At 57.2% G+C, this 27,947-nt stretch overlaps 2 protein-coding genes across 2 annotated transcripts in view; both read right to left on the bottom strand.

Annotated features, from left to right (window-relative positions):
- The window catches only part of PSAP (prosaposin), a 367,269-nt gene that overhangs the window by 198,158 nt on the left and 141,164 nt on the right, over positions 1-27,947 (bottom strand). The gene's annotated exons all lie outside the window — the stretch shown is intronic.
- On the bottom strand, positions 4,459-27,841 carry SPOCK2 (SPARC (osteonectin), cwcv and kazal like domains proteoglycan 2). Its single transcript, XM_012762559.2, has 11 exons — positions 27,368-27,841; positions 14,396-14,404; positions 14,022-14,067; positions 13,680-13,794; positions 12,200-12,314; positions 10,476-10,584; positions 9,920-10,039; positions 9,221-9,439; positions 7,323-7,385; positions 6,204-6,341; positions 4,459-6,110 (listed from the first exon to the last, which is right to left on the bottom strand). The coding sequence occupies exons 1-11, from the start codon at positions 27,554-27,556 to the stop codon at positions 5,974-5,976; spliced, it is 1,260 nt and encodes a 419-aa protein (XP_012618013.2). The 5' UTR covers positions 27,557-27,841; the 3' UTR covers positions 4,459-5,973.

The raw sequence follows: 27,947 nt of genomic DNA on the forward strand, positions 1-27,947 counted from the left end.
TGCCCGGACCCCAGCCCAGCCTCTCTGGAGGTGGGGCCTGGGGGCCCAGAGTCCCCCTAACGCTTCCTGTGTGCAACAGCACAGTCGCTGGGCTCTGGTAGCAGCCTGCTTTGGGTTGGATGTAGAGAGGAACAGAATGCCCCTTACCAGCTGGGCATCTTTGGTCAAGCTACTGAACTCTTCTGAGACTCAGTTCCTTCATCTGCAAACTGGGCTTTAAATATAAGCATCACCTCCCACAGGCTGATGTAAGATACCTCCTTGGCACAGGGTCTTGCACGTAGCAAGTGTTCAATTGTCAGTATTATTATTTCCACGTAACAGTAGGGCTTTGTGTGCCTAACACAAGTCAGCTCACGGTCTGTGCGAGCCACTGACTCACTGATTCCAGCCTCAGCACACCCCAACACCACCCCATGTTCCTCCGTCTCCAAACCTGCAGGTTGCCACAAGCCCAGTGAATGAAACCGTTTCCAGGGCTCTCTGTTCCCGTCTTCACCCACATCCTCCTTCCTCCCCCATGCTGGGCATAGCTCCTCCACAGTCACCTCCCTCCTCACACTTCCTTCCAGGGAGACTCCTGAGCCTCTGAGTCTGACGTTGTTGGTGGCAGTGAGAGACAATGAAGGCCATGTCTCCCACATTGCAGGAGGTAGCCCCCCTGCCTACGGATCCACTCTGGCCAGGTGGGCAGAGCCTGCCCTGGCGCTAGGCTGGCGATGGGGGCATAAGCAGACAGGGGCGCAGGGCTCGCCTTCACTGTCTGGAAATCACTTCCACCAGTTGTCATAGGTGATCCTTGTGAGATGGGTTATGCTCTCCATCCATCCAATGACTTGCCCAGGGTCACAGTTAGCAAGCTCTAGGGCTAGAGTTCAGAGCTCCTGTGCCCTCCACGATGCACAAGGACCCGTTAAAAGGAAGACACATCTAGTGAAAGGGTGAGCAAGGCCTATATGAGCAGAAAAGTCACAAAATAATGACAATAGTCCCCCAGCTCTGCTAATCAAAGAGATAAAAATAAGACACATGGTTATTCTTCTGCCAAACTGGCCAAGCTTTTTAAAAATTAGAATTCATAACACTGACAACCCGTTAAGGAGCCCAATAGTTGTACACTCAGTTGACAGGGTTGTCCCTATTGCTTTCATCTTTCTGAAAAGCAACCTGGTAAGATGTAGGCAAGGTCTTTAAAAAGCTCATCCCTTCAATGAAAATCTGGAACTGGATTATGGTGATGGTTGCACAACATTGTGATGATATTAAACACCACTGAATTGTACCGTGTTTTAAAATGGCTAAAATAGGGCGTAGTGGCTCATTCCTATACTCCCAGTGCTTTTGGAAGGCCTGGGCAACATAGCAAGACCCTGTCTCTAAAAATAAATCAACAAATAAAAATTAAAAATAAAAAAATCATATGACACCGGTTCTTGAAAAAACAAAATAAAATAGTTAAAATGATAACTTCTAGGTTATATGTATTTTACCACAATTTTTTTTTTTTTTTTTTTTTGAGACAGAGTCTCGCTTTGTTGTCCAGGCTAGAATGAGTGCCGTGGCGTCAGCCTGGCTCACAGCAACCTCAAACTCCTGGGCTCAAACCATCCTTCTGCCTCAGCCTCCCGAGTAGCTGGGACTACAGGCATGTGCCACCATGCCCGGCTAATTTTTTATATATATATCAGTTGGTCAATTGATTTCTTTCTATTTATAGTAGAGACGGGGTCTTGCTCTTGCTCAGGCTGGTTTTGAACTCCTGACCTTGAGCAATCCGCCCGCCTCGGCCTCCCAGAGAGCTACACAATTTTTTTTTTAAATGCCTTTTCACTCAGTCATTCCACCGTGGCCATCTGGCCTGGGGAAACAATCCGATGGACCCAAGCCTGTCCCAGCACTATTGATGTCAAGGAATCAGAAACAATACAAATGTGCAAAAGCAGGGACATGGATAAACTCAACAGAGTACATTCACACTGTGGAATCCTGTGCACCTATTAAAGACATGTCTCCAAATAATTTTAATAACACAGGGGAAGACTTATGTTAAGTGAAGAAAGCAGGACATAGTTTGATCTCTGCTTTGTGATAAAGATGTGTTTATTGGCATATATACAAAGATAGGTTGCAGATATATTTGCAATAATACCAGAGATATTTTCAAGTCCTTCATGGTCCTCCCGGATAGATCAGGCCCCTGCTCCCGGCCCCGCCCTCTCCGAGGTCTGGAGAATGAAGGGGAGTGAGAGAAACATGATAACTCTGACAGTCAGGACTATGGGATCTCATCTGTGAATGCTGTTTTTGTAAAAATTAACACCAAGGAGCAGAATAATCAGAGTGTTGCCAGCAGGTGGTGTTTATAAAGTTTTTATTTTCCATTTTCTTAAAAATAACATTTGATTTCCTTTATGCATGTATGGAGTGTACTTGTTTCCTTAGGCTGAGTAATAGGCAGAGAAAGACAACACGAGGCGGGGTCCCCAGGTGGAGGCAGGGGTGGGGTGTGAGGGGTGAGGGTGCGGGGGGAGAAGGGTGAGGTGGGTGACCCGAGGGACGCTTGAGTGCCCATTGACGCACGCACATGGTCTAACACTTTGTTTTTCGATTTTTTTTTAAAGACATCTAAAATTACTGAGAGATACAACTTCAGCACTTAAATCTACAGACGGAAATCCAAGCACTTGAACACAATTCTTAACTCTAAGCTCAGTTATTGCACGTCACACAGTTTAGGCTTCAGGCTAGAAAGCAGTTTGCTCTGCTTGGGACTTCCTCAGGGTGGCTCCAGTCTCCTCTTGCACCCCAGTGTCTCTTCCCTGGGGCTCCTGCTGGCCTGCAGCCTCGCGATAACCCCAGGTGTCAAAGATCAGCCGTTCCTTCTGCCGCGGGCTGAGGGTGTAGGCTTTGGTGCAGAGGAGGCTTCCGCGTGGGTGCCAATGGTCCCCACCCACTCGGGGTGAAGGTGGAAGCACACGAGCTCGTGGGGCCGAGTGGGAGGCCCGCCCGTGGAAGCCAGGCAGGCTGCAGGGAGCAAGGGTGCCCACCTCCACGTGCAGTCGCAGCCTAGTGGAAGCCCAGGGGCAACCAAGACCTGTCCCGCTCTCATCCTCTAGCCTCCTGCCTGCACTCCCCAGGCCTCCGTCTCCATCACCCTTGGCCCCTCTCTGAGTGGTCTCTCAAGGCACATTTATTTTTTCCACCCCTAACGCACCCAATCTTAGACATTTACCTCTCCCAGCACCCATGGGCCGAGGGGCATGGCGGGGCCAAGGGCAGCTCCAGGGCCAGGCGAGAAACTGTCCTTTTAAAATTTGGTTGAGCCCCTCTCAGAGCAGCCCTAATTCCCCTGCCTGCCTAAGCCAGGGAGAGGGCAGGAAGGAGCAAGGGCATCGGGGGAGGGGGCACGTGGGGCTGGGTGGCAGGCAGCTTGGTCATGGGCACTAGGAGCTGAGGAAGGGCCAACCTGCAACCTTGCTCCCGAGGAAACCTTCAGCTTGTCTAACAGGAAGTCACTTGGAGGCCTTCAGCCCCACTGGGACAGCTGCTTTTGTCTACCTCTGGGGGGACCCCAGTCTCAGTGGGGTGAAAAGCAGTGTGGGGTTCAGAGACAGGCAAGGCTGGACCCTGCAGTCCCGCCAGGGGCCAGTTCAACGCCTTTTGCTTTCCTCCTAAAACATATTTACAAGGTCAGACAAACGTGCACAACCAGAAGACCGGGAGACACAGAGAGCACACGCCCCCCCCCCCCGGGAGTGGAGGGCAATAGCAAGAGAAGGGGGACGCCCCTTCCTCTGAGCCCCCTCCCCCAAAGCCCCCCAACATCCTCAACAGCAGCCCCCAGAAGGGCAGTTCCGGAAGCCCAGCTGGGGCAGAGGGAAGAGACAGACTCCCATCCTAGCTCGAGCAGGAAGTTTCAAGTAGCTCCAAGTCAAGTAGCGGCTGCAGCTACCCTACATGGACAGCAGAGGGCTGAGGTGGGACAGCATCTCCCTGAACTGAGCCAGGGGCCAGAGGAAGGCAGTGGAGGACAGAAGAGGGACAGGAGGAAGAAAGGGACCAGGGGATCTGGAACAGCGTGACACCTCAACGATCAGAACTGTGCTGCGGAATGGGAAGCAGTTTACGGGGCTCACAGAGTTTTGCTATTTCCCCAGGAAGGACTTGGATGGCGTTGCTTCCAGGGTGGAGGACGGGGCGGACAGGGTGAGGCTCCTCTGTGAAGTCAGCAGGGCTCTGAGGGTGCAGGGAGGGGCTGGGAGAGCCGGGCGGGAGCCTCCCCACATTGACCCGGCATCCCACAGGCCACCCAGCGCACAGGGCACTCCTCACACTCCCCGGCCACCTGGATGGCCCCCCAGGTTGCACACACACGCCCACATACATACATGCACACACACACACACACACACACACACACACACACTGCACTCACCATGCACCGAAGAATATCACAAGTCTGGGTAAGAAATTCTTCACCAAAGGTGTTGAGGAATTTGCTTCAATGGGGAGAACTGGACAGATTAGGGAAAACAACAACAAGCAAACAAAACCCACCCAACATCTCATCTGGTAAAATTAGCTTCCACCTGGTCGGGAGACTTGGGCTAACAGGGAGGTGTGGCCTCAGAGCCTGGCTGCACCGCTCCTGTCCCCTCTGACAACTTCTACACATTATGACTCCCACTGGGGCAGCTCTAGGGGACTCTCAGAGGGGGCAGAGGGGAACCCCAGGGGCTGAGAGGAGTGGGGCTGGGAATGTCCCAAGCGTGCCTCTCCCTTGAGCAGAAAAGTTGGTCTCAGGGTAGGAAGGCTGCAGCTTCCAGCAGCTTCTAGCAGCTTCTCCTTTGTAGGGTCTCAGGGACAAGTCTTTCTATCAGTCTGGGCAGATGGGGAGCCCGCGTTAGGGGGTCAGGGAGGAGGTGGGCACACACAAACCCCTGGCTGAGACCCCTCAGCCTGGTCCTCAGGCTCCCTGGGGTGGAGAAGGGGACCCCAGCAAGGGAGATCAAGGAAGAAGCAGCACCCCCAGGGCCACTGAGAGGTAGCCAGGCAGAGCTCACTTGCAAAACCACCCACCCACTGTCCCCAAGAGAGCTGCCCAGACCAGAGCCACACATGAGACCCACAGAAAGGGGCCAGCTGTTCCAGGCTTGGCGTTCAGGGCTGCCCATCTCCACTCCTAGGAGCTCTCCCAGGATCTGCAACTGCAGATTCCCCTGCTCCCCTCCCGCACCAATGGATAACCAGTCTCCTGCCCTGCCTCTCCGCTTCTGCCCCAGCTCCTTCTCGGCCACCTTCGGTCCCTCTGGCCTGAGTTAGGAGAGTTTCTGTAGTGCTTGGGGATTTGGCAAAGGAATGGGGCTGGCTGTGGCTGGGTGTCCTGGCTCATCTCATCTGAAGCTGGCGGGGGCATCACACCAAATCGGCCCAATCCCCAGCCAGTAGACAGCTCCCTGGCCTCCCTCCTCTCTGCCATGGGGACAGGCCCACAGGCCAGAGCCTGACCCTAATGGGAGATGGGGAGGGCAGCAAGGGTGGGGGCGACAGGGCTGGGTGAACCAGGGTAGGAATGGAACCCAGGGTGGCAGGGCTAGGCTGGGCTGGGGGACATGGCTAGAGGGCATCTCATTCATTCCATCAACCTGCTGACGTGTGTATGTGTGTGAATGTGTGTGTTTTAAGACCAACAACGAATGGGAAGAAAATAGCTACAAGGAGGCCGAAGGGGCCTTTGGGTGACTCCCTCTGCCAGGAGCAGCGTGGACCAAGGACACGTTTGTCAGCGCATGCCACACACAAGACACTCATCCGCCGCAGCCACACGTGCCACACGCGCGCCATGCACACTCACACGTCCAGTCCTTCCGGTTCGAGCCAGGGTCCTTCCGACTGCATTTTCCGGATCCATCCGCCAGGCCGCCCGCTTCCGCTCAGGTCCCTGCTGGCGCCCCGCCTCGGCTCCGAGGGCGTCTACCAGATGTAGCCTCCGTCGTCCGCCTCGCCCTCCTCCTCCTCGGTCTCCTCGCCCGCTTCCTCCGGCTCCTTCTCCTCCTCATCCTCCCAGCCGACACCACTCCCAAAGTCCCCCGAGAAGCCCACGATGTCGTCTGTGAGGGGAACAAGCCATTGGGTGGGTCAGGGACCTGCCCGCACCCCCAAACCTGGACCTCCGGCCCCGGCCTCCCCGCGCAGGCCCTCACCGCAGTCGGGGCTCCCGCGCATGCGCGTGCTCGTCAGCTCCAGGCCCAGCTGGTCCACACACCAGCAGTCGCCGCTCCTCTGGTCGCACTGCATCTTCCGGTAGTAGCCGTCCTCGTCGCAGCTTGGGATGAAGCCGCCTGAGTGGGACAGAGCCCAGCGCGTCAGAGCAGGGCCCTGGGGCGTGGGCTCCTCAGAGAGGCGGCCTCGTTAGAGCCTAGGGCATGGGCAGGAGTCCAGATGCCCCCAGAGCCCGGCCAGACCTGGTACTGACCACCCTGCAAGCCCAGATGCCCAGGGCTGGGCGTTCCTTCCCGCTCTAGTCACTGGAGATGAGAAACCTGCTTCCTTACGCCACCAGCTCAGGCCCTGTGCTGCCCCCATCTGCCCCCACCGTGTCCTCCTGTCCGTGGCCCACACCTTCTAGGACAGCCAGTCTGATCTCATCGCGCTCAATGCCCTTGATCCTAGCACTGCTCCCCCGGCCTGGCTGCCCCTGCCCGGAAGGCCCAGCCTTCTCCTCTCAGCCCCTCGCTCCGGCCTTCAGGCCACTCTTTTTCCACAGGACCCTGAACTGCTGCTCCTCTGTCCACCCAACAGACGTCTTCTGGGGTCACACTCCGGGAACCTAGAGATGGACTCTGCCCACGTGGTGGGAAAAGAGACCCACGTGGATGATTACAATACCAGGTGCCCAGCTGGCCTGTGCTGAAGGTTTAGGAGGCTGGGGACCAAGCCTGTCCTGCCTTCAGCTCTGAGTGGGGCTGGGATGGCTGCTGACCGCCCAGGGCTGTCATTTGACCGTCTGTTGCATATGTGAGCGAGTGTCTGCCGTGGAGGGGCCCCACTTAAGCTTTACTCCAACATTGCTGAACTGAATTGAACTGAATGGAAGGTCTTCCAACCTCTAGCCCTGGCTTGGATGGGCGTACAATTAATGCTAAAAACATACTCACTGAGGGGCAGATTGGGAGACCTTGCTACGTCACACCAGGAGGATAGACCAGGAAGAGAGCTTTCCTCCCCTGTAGTCCTAGGCTTGCTCTGGGCTCAGCGTCTGCCTTAACGCCGAGGCGCCAGAGCCCCTCTCGGCCCTCCCCGCGTGCCTGGTGCAGCCTCACCTGTCTTCTTCTTGGCGGCCTCCTGGATCTGGATGCGCTCCAGCTCCGCCAGGCAGGGGGGCTCTGTGGGGAGAAGCAGCCTCTGACGGGGCTGTCCCATGGTGCCGGTGGGACACACTGAGCCCTCCAAGGCCTGGAAACCCAGGCAGGGGCTCTGCAAGATGAAAGCACCCGGCCTCTGCCACAGGGCCCTCCCCCCACCCCCGCAGTGGGTGGGATGCACTGATCCCTCTGAGATCCCCAAATCCACAGGGACTCTGTGGGGTGAAAACACCCAGTCTCTAATTAGAGGAGCCCACCCCACAGCCATGGACTACCTGAGGTCCCCAGAAGCCTGTGGCTCTCTGAGGGTATTAGGGCCCATGGGATGAGTAAACAGGATTCAAAAGAGAAGGTGGAGTGAACACAGACACCCCAGGGTGAGAGCCCCGGGGGAACACAGACTAGAGGGAATGTTTGGCAGAACTCTCAGGCCTGGAAATGCAGTCTTGCACCACCTGCCGGCATTTCGGTCAACGACATCTCAGTCAAAAACACATTGCATATGCAACAGAGATCCCATATGGTATTTTTACTGTACCTTTGCTGTGTTTAGATATGTACAGATACACAAATACCGCTGTGTTGCAGTTGCCTACAGTGTTCGGCGCAGGAACATGCTGCACAGGCTTGCAGCCTCAGAGGAGTACGCTAGACCACGTAGCCTGGGCGGGCAGTAGGCTACACCATGCAGGTTCGTGTACGTGCACTCTGTGATGTTTGCAGTGACACAGCTGCTTAAGGATGCATTTCTCAGACTGTATCCTCATCCTTAAGTGACACGTGACTGAAACTGGAAGCCAACCTCTAACTTGTCTGTGATCTTGGGAAGTCCCTGCCACTCCAGGCCTGCCTGATTGTAAAATGAGGGCTGTTCCCATCTCCCTGCCCAAGAAGGGTGCGGCGGAGAATGACGGCCTGGAAGTCCCGGTGCCGGGGCAGTGCGCGTGGTGGGAAGGTTGGGCAGTGGGGAGCAGTGAGACCAATCACAGTACCTCACATTTGCAGAGGGATTTGTGAATTACATGGTGCTCTGCACATAGATTTACTCAGTTCATCTTCACAACAATACCTCTCCCAGGGAGGTATTGTTATCTCCCAGCTCAGATGATGACACGGAACTTGGAAAGAATTGGTCACTTGCCCAGGGTCCCACACCAGCCTATGGGGGAGCCCTGGCCAAAGCCATGGCCCCTGGCCTTGGATGCTATGCTACTTCCAGCACATGGCAGAGGCAGCGGCCTGGGAGGCAGAGCGCCAGGGCCTACCCCAGCTCTGGCCAGGCAGGTCCACTGACCCCTCCGGATCTCAGTTTCCCCACTGACAATGACATTTGCCACTAAGCCTAGATGAATGGTCTCTAAGCACACGTCCAGCTCTGGTTCTGGGTATATACAGCTAACAAATGTCACCACATCTCTAAGGCTGATAACCTAGGTAATCATTTATGTGGGACACAGAATGTGAGACGTGCCCACAAGTGGGCTGAGCTTCGAGAGAAGCATATGCACCTTCAGCTTTAAGACCCTCACTTGTATGGCCCCTTCCTAGGCCCTAGAAATTTTTGCATTTGTCATTTTTCATGTTCTTTCTTAAGGCCGCCAAAAGTACCTAAGCTTTAGGACCCACAAAATCTGGACCTGCCTTGGAGCCTGCCAAGGAAAGGACTTAAAAGTGCTGGCTTCCCTGGGCTGAAAAGATAGGTGAGGCCCTGAAGGGGTACAAAATAGGCAAGCTGGGAAAGCTCTGGGCCCAGGGAGGTGGCCAGCAGGGGGCTACTCTGACTCCTAAAGACATGATGGAGCTCAGGCAGATCCTGTGCTGGAGGGCTGGGGCCCGGGGCGAGGGACCACACTCACTCTCCCTCCAGAAGCAGAAGCACCACTCGGCAGTGGAGACTCGGCCGTCCTTGTAGGTGTCGCAGGAGTTGAAGAAGGGGCGGATGCAGACCTCGTACTTGTCCAGGTTGATGGCGGCCAGCTCCGTCTGGTCCAGGAAGAGGTCGGCACTGGTGTCCAGTTTGGTGAACATCCAGCCGATGGAGTCTTTGCAGCTGGCCACCAGGCTCTTGTCCAGCCCTGAGAGGAGACCAGGATTCAGATGAGCTCCAGCCGCCTGTCCATCACCTCTCCACCCCTCCACCCTGCAGCCCTCTGTTCAGGGTCAGGGCAGCTTGGCATCTAACTGTGGGGCTGAGAAACTCAAGAATGGCCAGAGGTCCTTCCCTCTGCCCCTCCACAGGACTGCACCTAAACCATCCAATACCTCGTTCTGAAAGCCTTTCTGGAAAATAATTCCTACTTCCCCTTGGCTACCCATTTCAGAGACTAAGCACCCTCCACCCATGCTAAGTTCCTACTGGCTAACCAGTCTCTCTCCTGCCACGGTGGACACTGACCTCCTCTTTTCCAGGGTTAAGGCTCTTTTCAGGACCCAGATTGCAGGGCCCAGGGTGTGGCAGGAGGGAGTGAGGGCTGGCTGGCCCAGTGCACATCTGTCTCCTCTGCCGCTTCCCCGTCCCCCTCCCTCCTCCCGGACAGAGCACCCAGCTTCTGTACCACTGGCCGGGCTGGCGGCGCTACTGGCTGAGCCGTTCTGCTTGGAGTTCTCATGAAGGAGCTGGAACCAGTCCCGCAGCCGATCTCCCAGGTCGGCTAGGTCCTGACCCGTGCAGGCCTCTGCAGTGGGCAGGACAGAGAGGAGCGTGTGGGGTGAATGTGGAGCAAAGCAGCAGTGCAATCTGCCTGGGATCTTGCCCTGCTGGCCGGTGGGCTGGGCAGTGGGCAGGGATTCGGGGGTGGGTGGAAATCGGGGGCTTCCCCGCCTTCCTCTCTCCCCAGCCCCGTTGTCCTCCTCCTCATTCCTTCCTAGCACCAAAAACACACAGCCTAGGCTCCCTGGGGCTGAGTCCCTCCCTCCACCCGCCTTCCAGACACCCAGGAGAGAAATGAGGGCTGAGGCTCTGTGTAAACAGACCCTTCCCCATCTTCGCCACTTCTCCCTTCCAGCTCTGCAAACCGCTTTTACCATCTTGAAGCAGAGGCCCGGATGGCCCTGGCAGTGTGCGCCCCACCCTTCACCCCCAGCCTGGCTATGGCCTGCCACTTGCATTACCTGGTTTGCCATCGGCGGCGGCGGCCTGCTCCGTGGGGCAGGGGCAAGGGCCCTCACACCTCACCGTCAGCTGCTTGCTGCTCAGGCATGCCTGCTGCTCCAGCTTACACTGTGCAGGGAGAAAGGTGGGCTGGAGGGGCTCACCCCATGGGTCCCGCAGCTGGGGTCACCCTCCCATGGCAGCCACATCTGCCTTCCCCAGGGGAGCACCATGAACAGCCTGGAAGGGCCCTCCTAGCCCCACTGTGGGTCAGGGTGCACAGTGTAAGAGGCAGCAGCCCAGGAAGGGGGTCCCAGGGTGCAGTCCCAGCCACCAGGGCATCCGTGAACCATGCTCTGCCCAGCCTGCCCTCTCGCAACATTTGTCCTTCCCAGGACACCCATCTGCCCACGTCCTCCCTCACCCCTGTCCCCTTGCCTGTCGCCTGCCCCCTGCTCTCCTGGCCAGCCCTTCTCACTGTGGCCCCTTGGTCCTTGTGTAACCAGTCATTGCCCTCCTTCAGTGGTCTCCCACAGTCACCCGTGGGCTTTTCCCAGCCGTCCTGGTAGCAAACAGCCATGGTCTGTTGAACTTCTGCCAACTTCCGGCCTCCCCTAAGAGCTGCGTCAGCCATGGCGCTTTGACAAAGCCCGTTCCCAAGAGGGGCCCACCCGCTCCTTGCCCTTACAGCCTTTTACCCTGGTCGTATCTGTTTCTCCCGTGGGATGGCCACTAATGCAAAGGCTTTTACATTATCTCACTGGGTCCGGACAGCTGGGAAGGAGGATTGAGTTTCCCCAGCTCAGCAGAGAGCAGTCAGGGCGCAGAGAGGCCCAGTGACTCGCCCGAGGCCATGGGCTGGGAGGAAAGTCAGACCTCCTGCTGACTCTGCTCCCTGCAGGACAGTATGACAGCTTCCTGCCCAAACCTCACCTTGTCCCAGCTTGTGGGACATTTGCTCTTCTCCTTCTCCTTCTGCCAGCTCTTCCTAGCTCGTGTCCCTCCTGCCCCTAAATGGAGCCTCTCCGGCCTCCCTCCCTGCTCCCTGGGTGACCTCATCCCCTTGGTAACTCCAATACTCAGCCAGGGCAGGTGACTCTTAAGTCTGCATCTCAGCCCTGGAACCCTGGCCAGCCATCAGCGCCCTCCAAAACCCAGCAATTCCCAACTCCTCGTTGCTGATAAACACACCCGTCATTAGCACCTGCATTTCTATGGTACTTTAAAGTTTATAAAATGCTTTCACAAATACTGCCTCATGTAATCCTCACCAAAAAAATCCCATAAGGTGAGAATTCATTCTCCCGATCACAGTTCCTGTTCACATCATCTTCTCATGGGAACTCCTTGCTCCCGCCCAGAACACCCCTGCCTGCTGGGCAACACCAGCGCCACCACGTGGACGTCCTGTCTTCACTGCCTACCGGCTGGACGACAGAGCTCCTTCCTGCCACAGCCCTCGGCACTTTCATGTGGCCCTCACCTCACCCACTCTGACCTGCCCTTACCTGTCCAAGTTCTCTTCCAGCCCTACCTGCACCTGCCTGAGGTCAGGGACAGGGTCTGGCTGCAACTCTCAGGTAGCCCCGGCCAGGGCTGCAGGTGGCCCTAGTGTGGTTGGCTGCTTTGAATGCACTGACCTTGCTGCCTGGCCCCACATCCGTCCCAGAAACCCCTCAGGAGGCCCTGGCTGCATTGTCTTCTCTGTGCCCCATCCCCATTCCCCTGGGCCCGGGCCACTCACCACCGAGCTGTAAGTGTGACCATCAGAGCCACAGACGGAGGCGAGCTGGGCCATGTGGCAGGGTTTACAGTTGGAGTCTCTGTTTCCATGGAATTTCAAGGCGGGCTGCTTGATCCTACAGCAGAGGGTGGGGAGGACATGGGGAAGGAGGTGAAAAGGAGGAAGGGAAGGTTCAGGAGACCCATTCCAGTAAGAAGCGGCCTGACAACCTACAGCAGATCCCCTCCTCACTGCGCCTGTCCACCCTTCCCGCCACCCCCAGCCACACCCTCCTCCAGCTCAGACGGTGGAACCAACTGGGCAGGCACAGACCCCCAGCTTCCCTTTTCCAGGGGTTACTGAGTCCAGCGGGGCCTTCAGGTAGCAGCTCCAGGTCTGACTGCAAGAGGTTAAAGGGAGTCACACTACACTTAAGGGATCAGACCAAATCAGAGGTTGCAGGTTGGTGGCCCCTGGGCCATGCACCTCTGGCCTGCGGGACCATATTCGGCCACCAGGGTTGTTTTTTTGTTTGTTTTTTTTTAATGGAGTTGTTCACCAACATTTGCAAAATGGGAGAGTTCACATAAAAAACCTGGATTCCTGGACTTTCTTGGAAAAATGGAAGATGTGGCAGTCCTGGAGTCGCGTTCCCACATAGCCACCACGGGCCAGTGCCGAGAAGCAGCTGCGCCCTGTCCACTGGGCCTGTGCTCACCAGAGTGGCTGTCCCCAAGCTCTCTTCATGCAGTACCTTACCTGCTGGGTCCCTGCAGGCACCTAAGATTGCAACCCCAAGTCTAATCTTTGGTTCAGGAGAGAAGAGAGGGAAACAGGACCTTTTCTGGGGGTCTTGGAGCCAGGAAGGATCTTGTCCTTGGGCTGGAGCTAAGGCCTCCTCAAATGCCCCTCACTCCTTCCTCCTCTGCAAGCTACAACCTCGCAGAACTCACTGCACGCCAGGGAGGGAAGGACCCTCGAATTATCCAGTCTGATCTATTTGTCTTAGAGACACAAACACCAAGAGGTTAACGTGAGTGTCCCTGGGTCTGACGGTGTTTGGGTGTGGCTTCCTCTACACTTGCTCTCTTGGATGACTCACTTTGGGGGCAGCCAGCGGCCGTGTTGAGAGGACACTCAAGCTTCCCCGTGGAGAGGTCCCCATGACTAGGAACGGAGGCCTCCCACCAACAGCTAAGAGTGTGAGCTTGGAAGAGGATCCTCCAGCCCCAGACAACCCTTGAGATGATGCAGCCCTAGCCAGCACCTTGACCGTAACCTCTGGACAGACCCTGAGCCAGAACCATCCAACAGAACCACTTCTGGATTCTTGAGCCTCAGAAACTGTGTGACATAATACATATTTGCTGTTTTAAGCACGAAGTTTTGGGGTGACTTATTTCACAGCAATAGATAACTAGTTCATAAGGAGAGGGTCTGTCAAGGCCTTGTTCTTTGAACAAACCCCTTCCTGGGCTCCCACCTCCCCCCAGTCCCTTACCTGTGCTCCAGCTTCTTGCGGCTGATGCACATGGCGCGCTGGTAGCCCTGGGCGACGCACACCTTGTGGCGGCTGCACTTCACCTTCTGGCAGGGGTCCTTAGTGGTGTCCAGAGCTGCGGGGACACAGGGCCAGAACACAGGTCACCTGGGGGAACCCAGGAAGCCCCAGCCCTACTTGTCAGCTGGAGGGCCCCTCCCTTCAGCAGCCCTTGATAACTGCAGCTCCGGAGCCATCGGTCTGGCTGCTCAAGGAGTGCTCAGGGCAGGGGCAGGACTTGCCCTCTGGTCTCCAGTCTTCCTGGTGTCAGTCACCTTCCCCCACCAGGGAAGGGTGTGTTACCTTCATCTCCTTGCTGATTGTCCTCCCAGCTCTTGATGTAGTCATCCTAGAGGGGACAGAGAGTGACAGGGGAGAGGGAGGGATAAGATTCACACCCCAGAGGTGCAACTGCAGGGCCAAGGAGGGGAGAGGCCAGGCCACTGCTTCCACATGCAAACTGCTGTCACCCTGGTGGCTGCCTAGATGACCCCATCCACCCTGCCACCTGCCTCCCCCAAACCTCTGTCCCCGCAAACGCACGCCCGGAATCCTTTCCAGCCTCTCCCATAAGTTCCTTATTCTCCCACACCACGCTGGGTGCTGGCAGGGAAGGACAAGGTTGGGGAGGGGTGTGCCCTGCAGAGACCACACACAGCGAGGCGGGCAGTACTCACCTCCACCTCCTGGAGATCAGGAAACAACATAGGCCACAGGAAATGCAGCAGGAGAAAGGGAGAGAGGAGGGGATGTCAGCGTGGGGCCCACTGGGGTCCCTACCCTCACCTCATCATGTGGCTGTGGGTGGCCTTTGATGGATGGCCAGGTCCTCTGACCTCTGTGCACTCCAACTGGAGGCCAGTTCCTATGTCTTCATCACATGGAGCCTCAGGCAGTCCTTAGGAGCAGCAGGGACTGTGGATTTGAAAGGGTGAGGCCCCTCCACCTCCAGCCCAGCCCCAGCCCCACCACCAGACAGATGTCTGAAGGGCCCATACTGCCCAGGAACAGCGATTCTCAGGCCTGTGACCCAGGTGTCCCAGAAATACACTTCTCTTCTGCCAGGTTTCCCTTTCTTGGCAGTCCCCTCTCCCGACCCCTGGCCACCACGTCAGTGAGGCAGGAGGAAGGCCCTCTCTTCCAGGCTGCGAGGGCACGGTGTTTTGCTCAAGGTCTGATTTTTCTGCAGAGCTCAGATGGTGCAGTGAGCAAAGGAGGAGGTCATGCCAATGATGATGGCTTCCCCTATTGTCACGGTCCAATTTCAAACCCTCAGAGTCAGAGGATCCTGAAGAGGCCCTACAAGGTCACTTAGTGCAGGAGAGGTCAGAAAGCCCAGAGACAGGAAATGACGGGACCCAGGTCCCCCCATCCCAGAACCCAGGTCTCCTGACACCCAGCACGGACCCCTCCTCTCACCGAAATGCACTGTCTCCAAGACCCTGCGGCACAAGGGAGACCTTCTCACCCCGCTCTGCCTGCAGGGGCCTCCAAGTGCCTGTGGACCCCAGAGTGGTCAGAGGCAGAGCGCCTCCCAGCTGACCTAGCTCCCTGGCATAAAACCCCAACTTGTCTGGTTTTTCCTCCCTTTCCCCTATGGGGTGGAGACAGATGCTAAGACCACTGAACAGGTTCCAAGGCACTCTTAGTGGAAGCTCTGCCAGGCAGGCAGGAAGGGACTTCTCAGGACCGGAGGCTGGCAGTGCTCAGGAGCCAGCCGCCAGCTTCCTTGGCGTGGGGCTCCAGGAGGGGCTCTGGGAGCTGGGGGGAGAGGGGCATGAGAAGCCACATGCAGCTGCCTCCCTCATACTGAGGACCAGAGATGTGGTGGGGTCGGGGGCAGAGGTCACATGTGGGGTGGGGGTGGGCAGAGGCTAGACTCAGCTATCAGGCTGGGGGAAGAGGGCACCGGGCTCTGGCACCAGAGGGCACACACAGGGCTTTGACAGTCCCAGCGCTCTGGGCTGGAAGTTGGCACACTTCTGAGCAGGCGGGGCCAGGGCGGAGCAGGCAGTGGCGTCACCACTGAGGGAGATGCGCTGCGTACAGGCGTGTACCTGAGTGTGTATGCTTCCGTGCATGTGCGAGCATTCAAGCAGACCCACTTGCACAAACGCTTGCTGAGGGGTCTGCGTTATCCAGCATGTGTGTGCACAAGTGCATGTGTGCGTGTGCGCACGTCCACATTTATGCATGCGTGGACATATGCACACACGTGCACAGCAACAGTAGGGAAACAAGGACACTTTGAGGCAGCTCACCCGATGCCAGATGGTTTTTATCCAGAAACGAAGTAACAAAACCCACTCTGTGAGCAGCCTCCAGTTTTCACACTCGGGGGCCACGGCCCTCCCTCCGGGTGAGGGCAGCGAGAGGTGGCGGTAAGAAGGGGGAGGGCAGGAGAGCTGCAGATGTCTCCACCGGGTCTGGCTGGCGCTGGCTCTGCTGGCTGTGCAGCACCTGCTTTGATGCGTCTCTTTGGGAGATTCTCCTCTCCCCTGTCTCTCTCATCCTCTCTCCCTACCCCTTCGCTCTGCCCATACCTGGCCCACTGGTATACGTCCAAGCAGCCAGGTGTCCTCAGCCCTCGGGCCTGGGGGCAGGCAGAGGAAGGGGCTTCCCGGAAGCCTACCCGAGCCCCTGGCTCAGGGTCCCACCCAGCTCCACAGGGCTTGATCCGAGCCCTCCTGAGACCGCGGGCTTCCCTCGTTTGCTAAGGCCAAGGGAAGCTGGCTCTGACTCAGCCCTTCTGCTCCAGGAGCTCCTCGGGGTGCAGGGTCCTCTGCCTGCTGTCCACCCCCCACAGTTACAAAGTTTGGGGCAAATGGCCTCCATCAACCTGGGGTCTTTCCATCTGCTCCCACCATTCCCTGGGACAGGGTGGGGATGGGTGACAAACAGGACAGGGAATATGGCTAGGTTTGGGGAGGTTTGAGGAGGCAGGTGTGAGTCACCTGCCCTCAACCAACAAGATCTGTGCCCCACGACTCACCCACACCGGAACTGGAGCAGGGAAGCCTGGCCCCAGCTCTGGGCTCCTCTGGCCCCGGGCACCAGCTGGGGGCCGTGGTGCCTGCTCACTGCCACGCTCTGGCCCGACCCTGCCACCTTAACTCCGCCTAGGCTGCGAGCAGTACAGAGTGGGTCCTCCAAGGTCAAGACTAAGACTTTCCGACCAGAATTTCCAGGGAAAGTGGGGGTAGGGAGTGAGAGTGCTAGGAAAGGGGTCTCCCCAGCAGCTTCGGAGTTCCCCAAACTCTGAGCCAGGGTTAGGGCCCCCTCCTGAGGCAGCTCGCAGGGTGGAGCCCTTCTGTGCCAAGCGCCGCCGTTCTAGGTTCCGGCTACAGCTCTGCCTCCCCGTGGCCGCGCTGTGGTGCATGGGGTAGAGGGAGGCCCCAGCGTTCTAGATTCCAGGTCCCCCACTTCCAGGAGAGCAAAGCAGCCAACCAGGGATAGGGGTGAGGAGGGGAGGGCCTGGGGGTCCCACAGGTCCCCACGTTGCCCCCAACCGGCACACCCTGGGCAAGCACCCTGCCCTCTGGGAGCTCAGCACTTTTCTCCTGTGGGGTGCCTGGGGTCCAGGAAGCGCTGGGCAAGTCAAAGCTGCTATGACAGGAGAAGAGACCAGGGACTGTGGGCAGAGAAGGTGCGGGAGAGAGACGCCACATGCGGAATCCCAGGAGAGTGGAGAGAGAGACCACCGTGGGGAGAGCAGAGACCAGTGGGGCTGTGAGCAGAGTCACCCCTCAGCGGTTTTGTGGGGAAGGGTGACGAGGAAGCCGGCAGGCAGCAGGGAATGGCCATTCTGGGGGCAAAGCCCAGGGACCCACGTAGGGGCCCCTAGGGTCAGGTGTGGGCTGGTGCCATCTATAACCTGAAAAAGAGGAGTTAGTTGGCAAGTGTGAATGATGCTTTTCAAGGCAAGTGTGGTGTCTATTTATGGCACCCACATGGGCTCATTAGCCATTGTGAGAAATGGACTGATAAGGGCAGCGGGGTCTTCCCAGGAAGTGGGAGGCCTGGTTCTATGCTGGCTCTTCGGCCAACCTCACTCGCAAAATGGGCATTGGGAAGAGCCCATCTCTAGTGCTCTAGAGCAAGGGCCAGGCTGGAGGGGAGATGGGTATAGGCTGAGAGCCAAAGTTCTGGGCTAAAGGAAAAGCGTGGATATTTCACCTGGTTAGCACAACCACCTCTGACCACAGGACAGACAGGTGAGAAAAACTTCTAGAATTTACAAATGCACCCTGGCTTATATTGAATGATGCTTTTAAAGTAAGCCCTCTCCAAGTATTTCTATGAGTCTGTCTTCCTATTATCCTCACAATTCTGTGAAGCATGCAGAGCCGATGGGATCTACACGATAAAAAATGAGAAAACTAGCCAGGCGCAGCAGCTCACACCTTAATCCCAGCACTTTGGGAGATCAAGGTAGGGGGAATCACTTGAGGGCAGGAGTTCTAGATCAACCCGGGCAACATAGCAAGACCTTGTTTCTTAAAAAAAATTAAAAATTAGCCAGGTGTGCTGGTGCAGTGCACCTATAGTTCCAGCTACTGGGGAGTCTGAGGCAGGAGGATCGCTTGAGCCCAGGAGTTGGAGGTTGCAGTGAGCTATGATCGCACCATTGCACTCCAGCCTGGATGACAGAGCAACACCTTGTCTCAAAAAAAAAACCCAAAAAACAAGTTAATACCTTTACAGCAATTAGCATGTGGGAAGCATGTGCTAAGCACTTTACATTCATTGGCTTGTTTCCTCTTCACAACTCTAAGAGAACATTATTATTATTCCCATTGCTCAGATGATAAAACTGAGGCTCAGAGAGGTTAAGTGACTTATGCAGGATCACAGAGCAATTGCACAGCAGAAGAGTATTGGCACCCAGAACTAATTCCAGAGCCCGTGTTCCTAACCAGGACTCCGTAAATGTCAGCTGGTGAAGAGAGTCCCAGGCCAGGGTGAAACCAGGAGGCCCAATCCCAACCTATGGGAGGGTTTTCCCTACCACACCAGCTCTGCCTTAACCCCTCTGCAGGAAGTCCAGCAGCCAGGAGAGGAGGGACTGGCGGGGGGATGGGGAAGACACCTGGGAGGCCCCCTTCTCTTGGCGCTTTCCAGAAACCCCTCCACATGCCCCTGGTTCGGCTGGTTTGGAGCTAACCCATCTCCAGCTTTGATCTCTGCGGCTCAGCTCGGTTGCCATGGAGACAGGGCCCACTGCGCAAGCTGGGGGAGATGATGAGTGCGCAGGCCTAGCGGGGCTTAGGGGGCACATGCTGGGTGTTTCCAAGCGCTGTTTACTTCCTGTCATTTTAATTAGCACCCAAATCACCCGCTCACTTCACAGCTTGAATTAACCCAATGTCTCCCAGCCTCTCCATCTGGTGGGGAGGACGGGACGCAGCAGTGAATCAGGGAAGGAACAGCAGCCCTCCCAGCCCTGATGTACTGCGGTAAAAACCCACCCGGGCAAATCTCCACTTGCCTCTTTGCAGCACAGTGCGATGGCGAGACTGCCGCCGCTCCCCACACGCCCTTCCTGGAGCCAGGGCACTGGGTTCCCGCTTGGCCTCACCCCTGGTGGCCAGCAACAGGGTCACTTGCCCTCACCGGACTCTGCTTCCTCGGCTAACATAAGGACGACCCCCATGCCTTCCTCTCTGAGCCACAGAAGGGCCCAGCATGATAATGTCTGGGAAAACACTTCGCAAACTGTGAAGCTCTGCACACAGAACAGGACCACTGAGCTTGGGGTTCTCTGGCACACACCTAGGGAGCCTGGGGCCGGGGTGGGCAAGAGGCCCCTATGGGTCCTGCAGTCACAAGGGGCCTCAAATCCAGACTTCTGTCATTGTCTCCAAACGAGCATATGCAGCCAGAGGCCCGGTGACAGGATTGAAGGAAGAAGTTCATCATAAGACTAAATAAACCACAACTTTTGTAACCCTATTATGGCATTTCCTCATTTTTTTAATAGATCAAGAATCTCTAAAAATGGAAATGGGCCAGGCCTCGCTCAGCCTCCGAGAGGCCGTGTACCAGCATGATTTTGGCCTCATTCCTCAGACAGGGGAGCCTGTGACGGAGCCCGGCCCCCCAGAGAAGGCCCAGGAGTGGGGTCACCCAGGGCCTCCTCCTGCCCTCCCTGGGAAGAGGCACAGGAGCACAGAGAAGGATCCAGAAATGAGCAAGGAGGGCTGAGTTGGGCCAGCTGGGGCTCCTCAACAGAGGACTGACACCCCCAGTACACGCCCAGAGGCACCTTGAGGAGGCAGTGCCCTCGAGTGGGGAGGGGGGCAGACACTAAATCCATGCTCCTCTCTCAGAGGGGCGAGAGCCGAGAGCCGTGTGCTAGGCCTGGGTAAACACAAGGCGGCAGCAGCTGAGGGACTCCCGCCTCCCACCTCCTCTCCCCTTGCAGGAATTTCCTTGGAAGGCAAAAATGTGCTTATCTTCCCTCCTGCCTGCCAGGCGCTGGGCCTGGGCTCAGGTATGCCCTCGCCAACGCCCACCTGACGCCCCGGGCCCGACCTCTGTGCTACTCCAGTGGCATCTTGGCCACTATCCCAGTCCTTGATTTCTGCTCCAGGCAGCAGCCCCAGTGGCCCATAAAGGGCAGAGAACAGGGGGAACGTGCAAGGGGGCCTGGGGCCCTGTTCTGAGCTGCCTTGGGGCCTCAGTTTCCCTTTGGGAACATGGGGGTTGAGGGAGTCAGGAGTGAAAGCCCAGGGACATCTGAGGAAGACCCCGGACACTGGAGCTGAGGAGACACAGGCACGGTGCAGAAGAAGGACACTGAGCCACAGAGGGGACGGGGTGTCCCCTGCCTGTTTCTTCCTCCATACAACGTGGGGCTCAGTGCTCAGGCTTCTGAGCCTCCCTGGTTCTGCTTCCTTGGCTCCTCCAAGCTGACAACTTTGAGACAAGTGCACCTTTGCACAATTTCAGCCCGTTCGTTCCCCCTGACCTGTGCCAGGGAACAAGGGGCCAGGAGTCTGCATCAAGGCAAAGGTGAGACACCGGCCAGGCCTGGCTTGTCCTTCTGCAGAGGGCGGCCGGGACCGCCCAGGTGTCGGGGAAGAGCAGGAGAGGGCAGGATGCCCTGCCTCAGAGAAGCTGTTCTCCACCGAGGGAGCGCTGCGCTTACCCACCCACGTCTGATGGGTGGGTTGGCCTGCTCCAAGGGCTAAAGAGGGGGAGGGGAGGAAGCACAGAGCACCCCCAGGAGAAAGGGGGAGGCTGGCTGCAGCCAGGCACAGGCTCCCAGGCAAGAGGGCTGAAAGACAGGGAGACCAGAGGTCAATCTTCCTTCATGTCGTCATTCACTCCCTTATCCCACAAGTGAATCACTGGAATTCAGGGATCCACTTTGGGGTACACAGAGAGGAAGTGATCTCCCCCAAATAACCAGCACAGTCAGATCAGGGGCCCACTGCTCAGCTGCCTGAACCTACAGCGCTGCTACTGGCAGAGGGCAGGCTGGATGAGACCCAGCTCTCACATTCCACAGTACATACGTTTACGTTGAGCAGCTACTATGTGCACAAACACCCTGTGCAATGTGTGGGGGGATAGGAGGGTAAGGTACACAAGGCAGTCTGTTCCCAGACCCTGTCCTCAGGGGCTTACGATGGGAGGAATGTGACAAGTGCACATTGCAAATACCAGCAGGACTCTTAAGATATAAGCCCACGGTGCAAGCGATGCCACAAGGCAGTGCCCAATGTGTGCCAAATGAGCTTATGGCCAACAAATGCTGCAGCAACCCCAAGGAAGGAGTTATACCTGCAGCTGAATGCTGGCCGAGCCCCTGGGGGTCAGAGGCTGGCGTGCCCAAGAATCACAGCTAGGCCCAGATCTGCTCACCATGGCTGGACACAGTGGTGTCTAAACTCTGTATCCAGGCCTAGGTCCGGGCATACATTTTCCCTGTCCATAGCCCTAAGAAGTCACATGCTACCGTTGCAAGGAAACACGCAGAGACAGTGTCATGGACTCCATGTCTGTGTCCTCTCGAAATTCCATGTTGAACTCTAACCCTCAATGGGATGGTAGTAGGAGGAAAGGCCTGTGGGAGGTTTAGATGAGATCAACAGGGTAGAGCCCGCATGATGGGATCAGTGTCCTTTACAAGAAGAGAAGGAAGCTAGAGCTCACTCTCTCTGCCACGTAAGAACACAAGAAAACATCTGTCTGCGGGCCAGGAAGAGGGCCCTCCCCGGACATGGACTCTGCCACCACCCTGATCTTGGGCTTCCCAACTTCCAGAACTGTGAGAAATAGCTGCCTGTTGTTTAAGCTGTCCCATTTATGTCATCTTGTTACAGCAGCCCAAACTGGCTAAGATACATGGTCTGTGTCCCCAGCCTGGTGTTGTCCCAAGATGCCATTGGGCCCCATTTCTCAGGTTTCTCGATCTCTAGCTAATCCATACCCTACCCTGATCTGGGCACAGAGACTTCCTCAGAAGGAAAAAGCAAATCTCTTCCTTCCTTAAACCCCAAGACTTACTGCCCGGTCTGCAGCGGCGGTGGGGTAGGACAGGTGAGGTATACCTGTGGGTGGACAGGCCGTTGACAGGCTCTTGTGCCATCTTCCAGAGTCACAGAATGCCAAAGCCTCTGCAGATTATTTTATTAGCCTGCCCTTTCAACTAATGGGGACATCAAGGCCCAGAAAGGTGAGGCGGCTGCCCCAGGGTCAGACAGCTACTTATGACTTCTGACTAGGAAGATGGGCATAGCACTCCCTGGCCCCTTGGGGCGCAGGGCAGGGCAGGGCTGTGCTAGGGCTCCTGGTAGCTGTCTGATCTTCTGAAGAATGGGGGTTGGAGATTGGCTTTCCATCCTCTTCAGACTGCTGGAAGACTAGAGGAGCACACGACAGCCTCTCCAGGCAAGGAGGGCTCTTCTCTCCCTCTCCTCCCAGGCTTGGAGTCCCGCTGGGTGCTCAAGAGTCCCTCACCAAGCTGACGCCACTCCAGTGGGAGAGGAGTTAGAAAGCTGGGTGGAGCAGGAAGCCAGGGATGGACCCACCCTCCCATCCCCAAGCCCCCATTATGGAAACCATTCTGACCCACTTTCGGGTTCTTCGCGCACACCCACACTTACCCACAAGCACTGGTGCAGCTCGTCCCCACACTTGCTTTGGTTTGGGTGTGTGGGGTAGGGAGGAGGGAGGGGTGGCAATAGGGGAGCCCCTCTGTGGCTAACACTTGCTACTTGCCTACTTGGTGTTCATGAAAACACAAGAATTGTATGTAGCCAGCAGGTAATAATATCCCTGGACCAGACCCAAGTCCCTGGCATAGCAGGGTGCTCAGATCTGCAGTGAACAGGTGAATGAGTGAACATACAGTCACATCTTTCTCGTGGAGACTGAGGCATGGGGTGAACTAGGCCCAGAAATGATGATGCATCTGGTGGTTTTTCTATGGGCCAGGGGGTATTACGTGAAATGGATGCCTCCAGCCCTATGACAAGGTGCCCTCAGGTGTCTGAAACTGAAGCTCCCAGGGGTTCTGTGGTGTGCCTGGCATCCCATGGCCGGTGACTGGCAGAGCCAAAACCTGGCCCTAGGCCAGAGCTGTCCTGGCACACTGCACTCTAGCTTCTCCTGGGTGGGGAGCTGCCTTTGGAGTGTTGCTAGGCCCAGGGGGGGATCCGGCTGGTGGCAGGCAGGTGGAGACACTGGGTGCTTTGGCCCACCTTCCAAGGAGGTGCCACTCCTGCCCAGAGCATCCTTGGAGACTCACAGGATACAGCCAGGGTAGATTTTGCTCTGCAGGGTGGACCCTTCCTTCCCACTTTCACTAAGAGTTAGGCCTAGAGCTTCCTAAAAAGCAAAGTTGAGTTAGATGACCTGGATTCAAATCCAGGCTCTGCCACTCACTAGCTGTTTGTTGACCCTTGGGTAAGTGACTTAACTTCTCTGTGCCTCAGTTTCTTCAACCATAAAATGGGTAGACTACAAAGTATCACTACCTGTCTCATAGGTTGTTAAGAAGCACAGGAGCCAGTGCACACACAGTGCTCACTGCAATCAGCGATTCGACATACATTAGCGGCGGGCCTCCCGGGTGCCAAGCTCTGTGCGGGCACTCATGATTAAAATTTAATGGAAGTGGAGTACAAAGTAGAGAAGAGCCAAGTAGAAAGAGAACAGTCAGTTCTTCCCAGCCAAGCTCTTTGGAACCTGCCCTGAAGAACGCTGCGTAATGGGCCTGTCTCCTCTCAAGCGTCCATCTCTCTGAGAGGCACCTGGATGCTTTGTTCCAAAGACCTGCCGTCAAACTCCACGCAGTTTTGCAGGGAGTGAATTCAGAGGATCAGGGCTCTGAAAAGACCAGAACTGCCCAGGGCAGGTGCGCACAGCTAGCTCTGTAGGCCGGGGAGCCAGGCTGGGCCCACCACCTCCCCATCTTCTCTGCCACGTATTCCCTCCCCCCTGGCAGCAGGGCACCAGGCACAGGATGCGAGAGCCTGTGCCCACTGGAGGGAGGATTACTCAACTGGTAAATCCTGCCTTCCCTATAATCCTGGTGCTCAGAGAAAGAATGCCAAGCTGAACTCCCTCCTAACCAGCTCGAGCAATCCAAATCGGAACAACGCCCAAGTTTCCTTCCTCTTTCTCGTTCTCCTGACCCCGCCCCCCATTCCCTTGACTTCCCTGCTTAGTTCCATTGATGCCAATGCCGTTTGATGAGACATTTCCCTGACTCACACTATTGACCCCTTCACTCCCCTTCCCTGAGAATATCCCACTCCTCCTGCCTGCTTCCCTGATACCAAGGCAATGGGGTGGGGGGGGGCTGTGCCGTTTTGTGATCGATGATGAATAATAATGTCCTGGCTCACGCTGGCAAGCCCTTAGGGATTCAGAAGTCATTCCTATATCTCTTTCGAGGAGCCAAGGACCATATTTTCAAAAATATGGAAATGTATATATAAAGCCCGTTGGATATATAAAGGCAGGCGTGGTGGCTCACGCCTATCATCATAGTATTCTGGGAGGCCGAAGCGGCCAGGAGTTCAAGATCCCTTGAGGCCAGGAGTTCAAGACCAGCCTGAGCAAGAGCGAGGCACCATCTCTACTAAAAATAGCCGGGCATGGTGTCATGCACCTGTAGTCCCAGCTACTTGGGAGGCTGAGGCAGGAGCATCGCTTGAGCCCAGAAGTTTGAGGTTGCTGTGAGCTAGGCTGACACCATGGCACTCTAGCCCAGGCGACAGAGCGATACTCTGTCTCAAAAATAAATAAATAATTAAAATATGTTTCTTTTATTAAAAAGAAAAAAAAGCCCGTTGCTATTATGTCCATCTGGAGGACCTTCAGCCTCAGGATGGGAAGCAGGGCCTCTACTGGCAGAGGAGGGATGAGAAGTGCCCAGTGCTGGCAGGGCCCCTATGTACAGTCTATGCCCTGCACAACTCCAGGGGGCACCATTCACATCATGGCACCCCTAGAGTTATGCAATGCAGTGGCTCTGAGCTGGCAGCCTCTTTCCTGCCTCTCTGCAGCAGATGCCAACATATCCCCAGGGCCAGACCCTCCTGCCCAGCCTTCTTTGTCTTCCTTCTCTCTCTGCCCCTGTCCTCCTGCAGCTGGGGCTGCCTTAAATAGGGCTTAGGGGAAATCGGCCCTACAAAACCTGAGGCCACCAAAACCAATACATGCCCTAAAGCTTTCCATGAATCTTAAAGGGTGGGGGGAGGAGTCCTGCAGAATTCAAATCTAGTGCCTTTCTTCTGATGAGCAGAAGAGGAAGGAGGAAGTGATTGGCACCAGTACAGGGAGACAGGTGGGCAGCCCTGTGCCTGGGGGTCAAGCAGTAAGTCATTTATTCTCACCCACAGAGTTGGCTATTGGAAGCAGGTGGGAGAACGGAGGAGGTGGGGAAGAATCCTTTATTTTTAAACCTTTACTGTTCGGATTAAGCATTTCTTTTCCCTCTGACCTTCACCATGTTGGCAGATCAAACAGCCAGCGAGTCCGAGGGAGGCCTGGACCAGTGACACATGGATTCTGGACGGGCCTGCCCGCTGCCGCCCCCTCTCTGCTCTGGCGGGGCTGCTGCCCGGGCAGCGGCAGGAGACTGCAGCTAATCTGCGCTGGGCCTGCAGGTGCCTCGGGAAGGCCTTGCTGGGGCTCCAGCTCCCCCGGCTGCACCAGCCATGGGTGGGGCAAAAAGACGGACACCAGCAGCCCACTGAGGGGCCCGGGTCACTCACCCTGGGGGCCTGGCTGCCTGCAGTTCCTCCTTCCCTCTGTGAATGACAACCTGCCCATTTGACTTTGGAGACACAGTCACTTGTTTCACGATAACAAAAACACCCCTATTTCTGCCTCTTCCCATCACTTGGCTGGATATCATAGGAAGCATGTGCTTTTAAAATAAATTTCTAAGGAACTTGTGGATGCACGCAGTTGAAGAGAAAACGGGAAAGGTCATGGTGCCGCCTGTGTTGTACCGGGTGGGTCCGATCAGGAATCTGGGGATTGAGGAGTAAGAAGTGGGGTCGCAGACGAGGCTTTCCGGGGTCAGGGTGTCTGTGAGCTCCAGGTCGCGGGGACCAGCTTGCGTCTGCCTCGGTACATCCGGAACCATCCCCCACTCGCCCCCCTCGGTTCTCAGGGTCCAGCCACGCCCTCCGCCCGCCCTCCCTCCCTCCCCCACTCCCCGCCGGGAGGACGCAGCGGGCCCTGCTGGGAACGCCGCCTCCGATTTCCCCTCTGATCTACAGGTGCCGGTAAACAAAGTGCTGCAGCGACGCCGGCTCGTCCGCAGCCGCCTCCCCGCCCCCCACCCCCGAAGTTCCGCCCAAGGTTAAGCCCCGGCTCGGGCGGGCGTCCGCCAGGGGACCCCAGACCCAGCTTCTGGGCTCTGCTGCTCAAGCCCACGGGGCCGGTGGTCTTGCCTCCGGTTCCCAGCCTCTCCCCTCGCTCTGGACTGGGCTCCCCCCCTGAAAGGTTGGACCAGGAAAACCAGGCTCGGTTCGTGCGCACGCCCCTCTGCATGGGGACCCCGGACCTGGCTCTAGCGGCCACCGGGAGGTGGCCTCGGGCATTTTCGCCGCCGTCGCCCGACCCCCATTAGGAACACGCCTACCACTGTCTCTCCTTGGGAGGGTGGCTGGGAACCCCCACCTCAAAGCCCCGGCCACGGTCCCCCTCCCTCCAAGCCCAAGGTGGGAACGGAGGGCACCCGCGCGGGCGACACTACCTTCCCCGCTGGCCCCACCCAGACCTGCGGGTTCTGCAGTGCCCATCTGTGCAGCCTGCAGCATCCGCCCGCTGGGCTCACACTGGGGGGGGGGGCAGGTCGGGGCCAGCCGCAGCAGGGCCCGGGCTCCCCGCCCAGCACCCGCACCCCCTCTCCGCGCCCGGCCCAAAGAGGAGACCTGTCGCGGGCGCCCCCGGAGCATCTCCTCGCCCGGGGGAGGTGCGGGGCCGGGGGTCCCAAGGCCGCCGGGACCCGGGGAAGGGGCGCCGGGCTGTGACTCTCGATGTTTACTCTCCTTGCAATTAGCGGGCTGGGCTGCGACAGCCTCAGGCTGCGACGTGCAGCGGCCGCTCCCCGCAGACCCCGCGCTCCCTCCCCAAGCCCGCGCCCTGGGCCCTCTGCCCCGGCGGCCCTGCGCACTCACGTCTCGGAAGCGGTTCCAGTGCTTGATCTTGCCGCTGTACTGAGAGATGGACGACAGCCATTGCTCGTCCTCCATGAAATTGCCGGGGGTCTCGCCCTCCTTGTGCCCTTTGGCGTCGCCTTCGGCCAGGGCGGCTGCGGCGAGGAGCAGCAGCGGCAGCGCCAGCCGCCCGCAGCCCGGGGCGCACATCGTGGTCTGGATTGGCCCTGGAAGGTTTCGACTTCTGCAATATTTTAATGTCCTTCCTGCCACCCCGCTGTTGGCGAAGGAGACGCTGCCGTCTTCCTCAGCCCTCCTCCTGCGGTCTGTCTCCGGTGACTGACGGCTGGTGGGTCGCGGCTGAAATGTGACCTGGTTAGGAGATGCACTTGTCTGAAAAAGCCCAGCGCTGGACGCGGAGAGGGAGAGAGAATCAGAGAGGCTGCGCCAGCAGGGGCTGTGTCTGTAACTGTAGCATCAGCATCACGTTTGACATCATCATACCTGGTTTAAAAAAAAAAAAAAAAAAGGAGGGGGTAGATTTCAAAGCGAAGCGCTGGATGAGAGCGCCAAACGCCAGCCAGCCGCAGCGCAGCCGAGC

The sequence above is a fragment of the Microcebus murinus genome, chromosome 14 (genome assembly GCF_040939455.1).
Source record: "Microcebus murinus isolate Inina chromosome 14, M.murinus_Inina_mat1.0, whole genome shotgun sequence".
NCBI classification, from domain to species: domain Eukaryota; kingdom Metazoa; phylum Chordata; class Mammalia; order Primates; family Cheirogaleidae; genus Microcebus; species Microcebus murinus.

Bases quoted from the DNA above. Each gene is read 5' to 3' on its own strand.
- SPOCK2 (XM_012762559.2), bottom strand. From the start codon at position 27,556: ATGTGCGCCCCGGGCTGCGGGCGGCTGGCGCTGCCGCTGCTGCTCCTC. The intron at 10,585-12,199 runs GTGAGTGGCCCG...CTCCCTGCACAG, and splicing joins GTCACACTTACAGCTCGGTG to TGTAAGCTGGAGCAGCAGGC. The intron at 7,386-9,220 runs GTGAGTGTGGTC...TTCTCCCCACAG, and splicing joins CTTCTGCTTCTGGAGGGAGA to AGCCCCCCTGCCTGGCGGAG.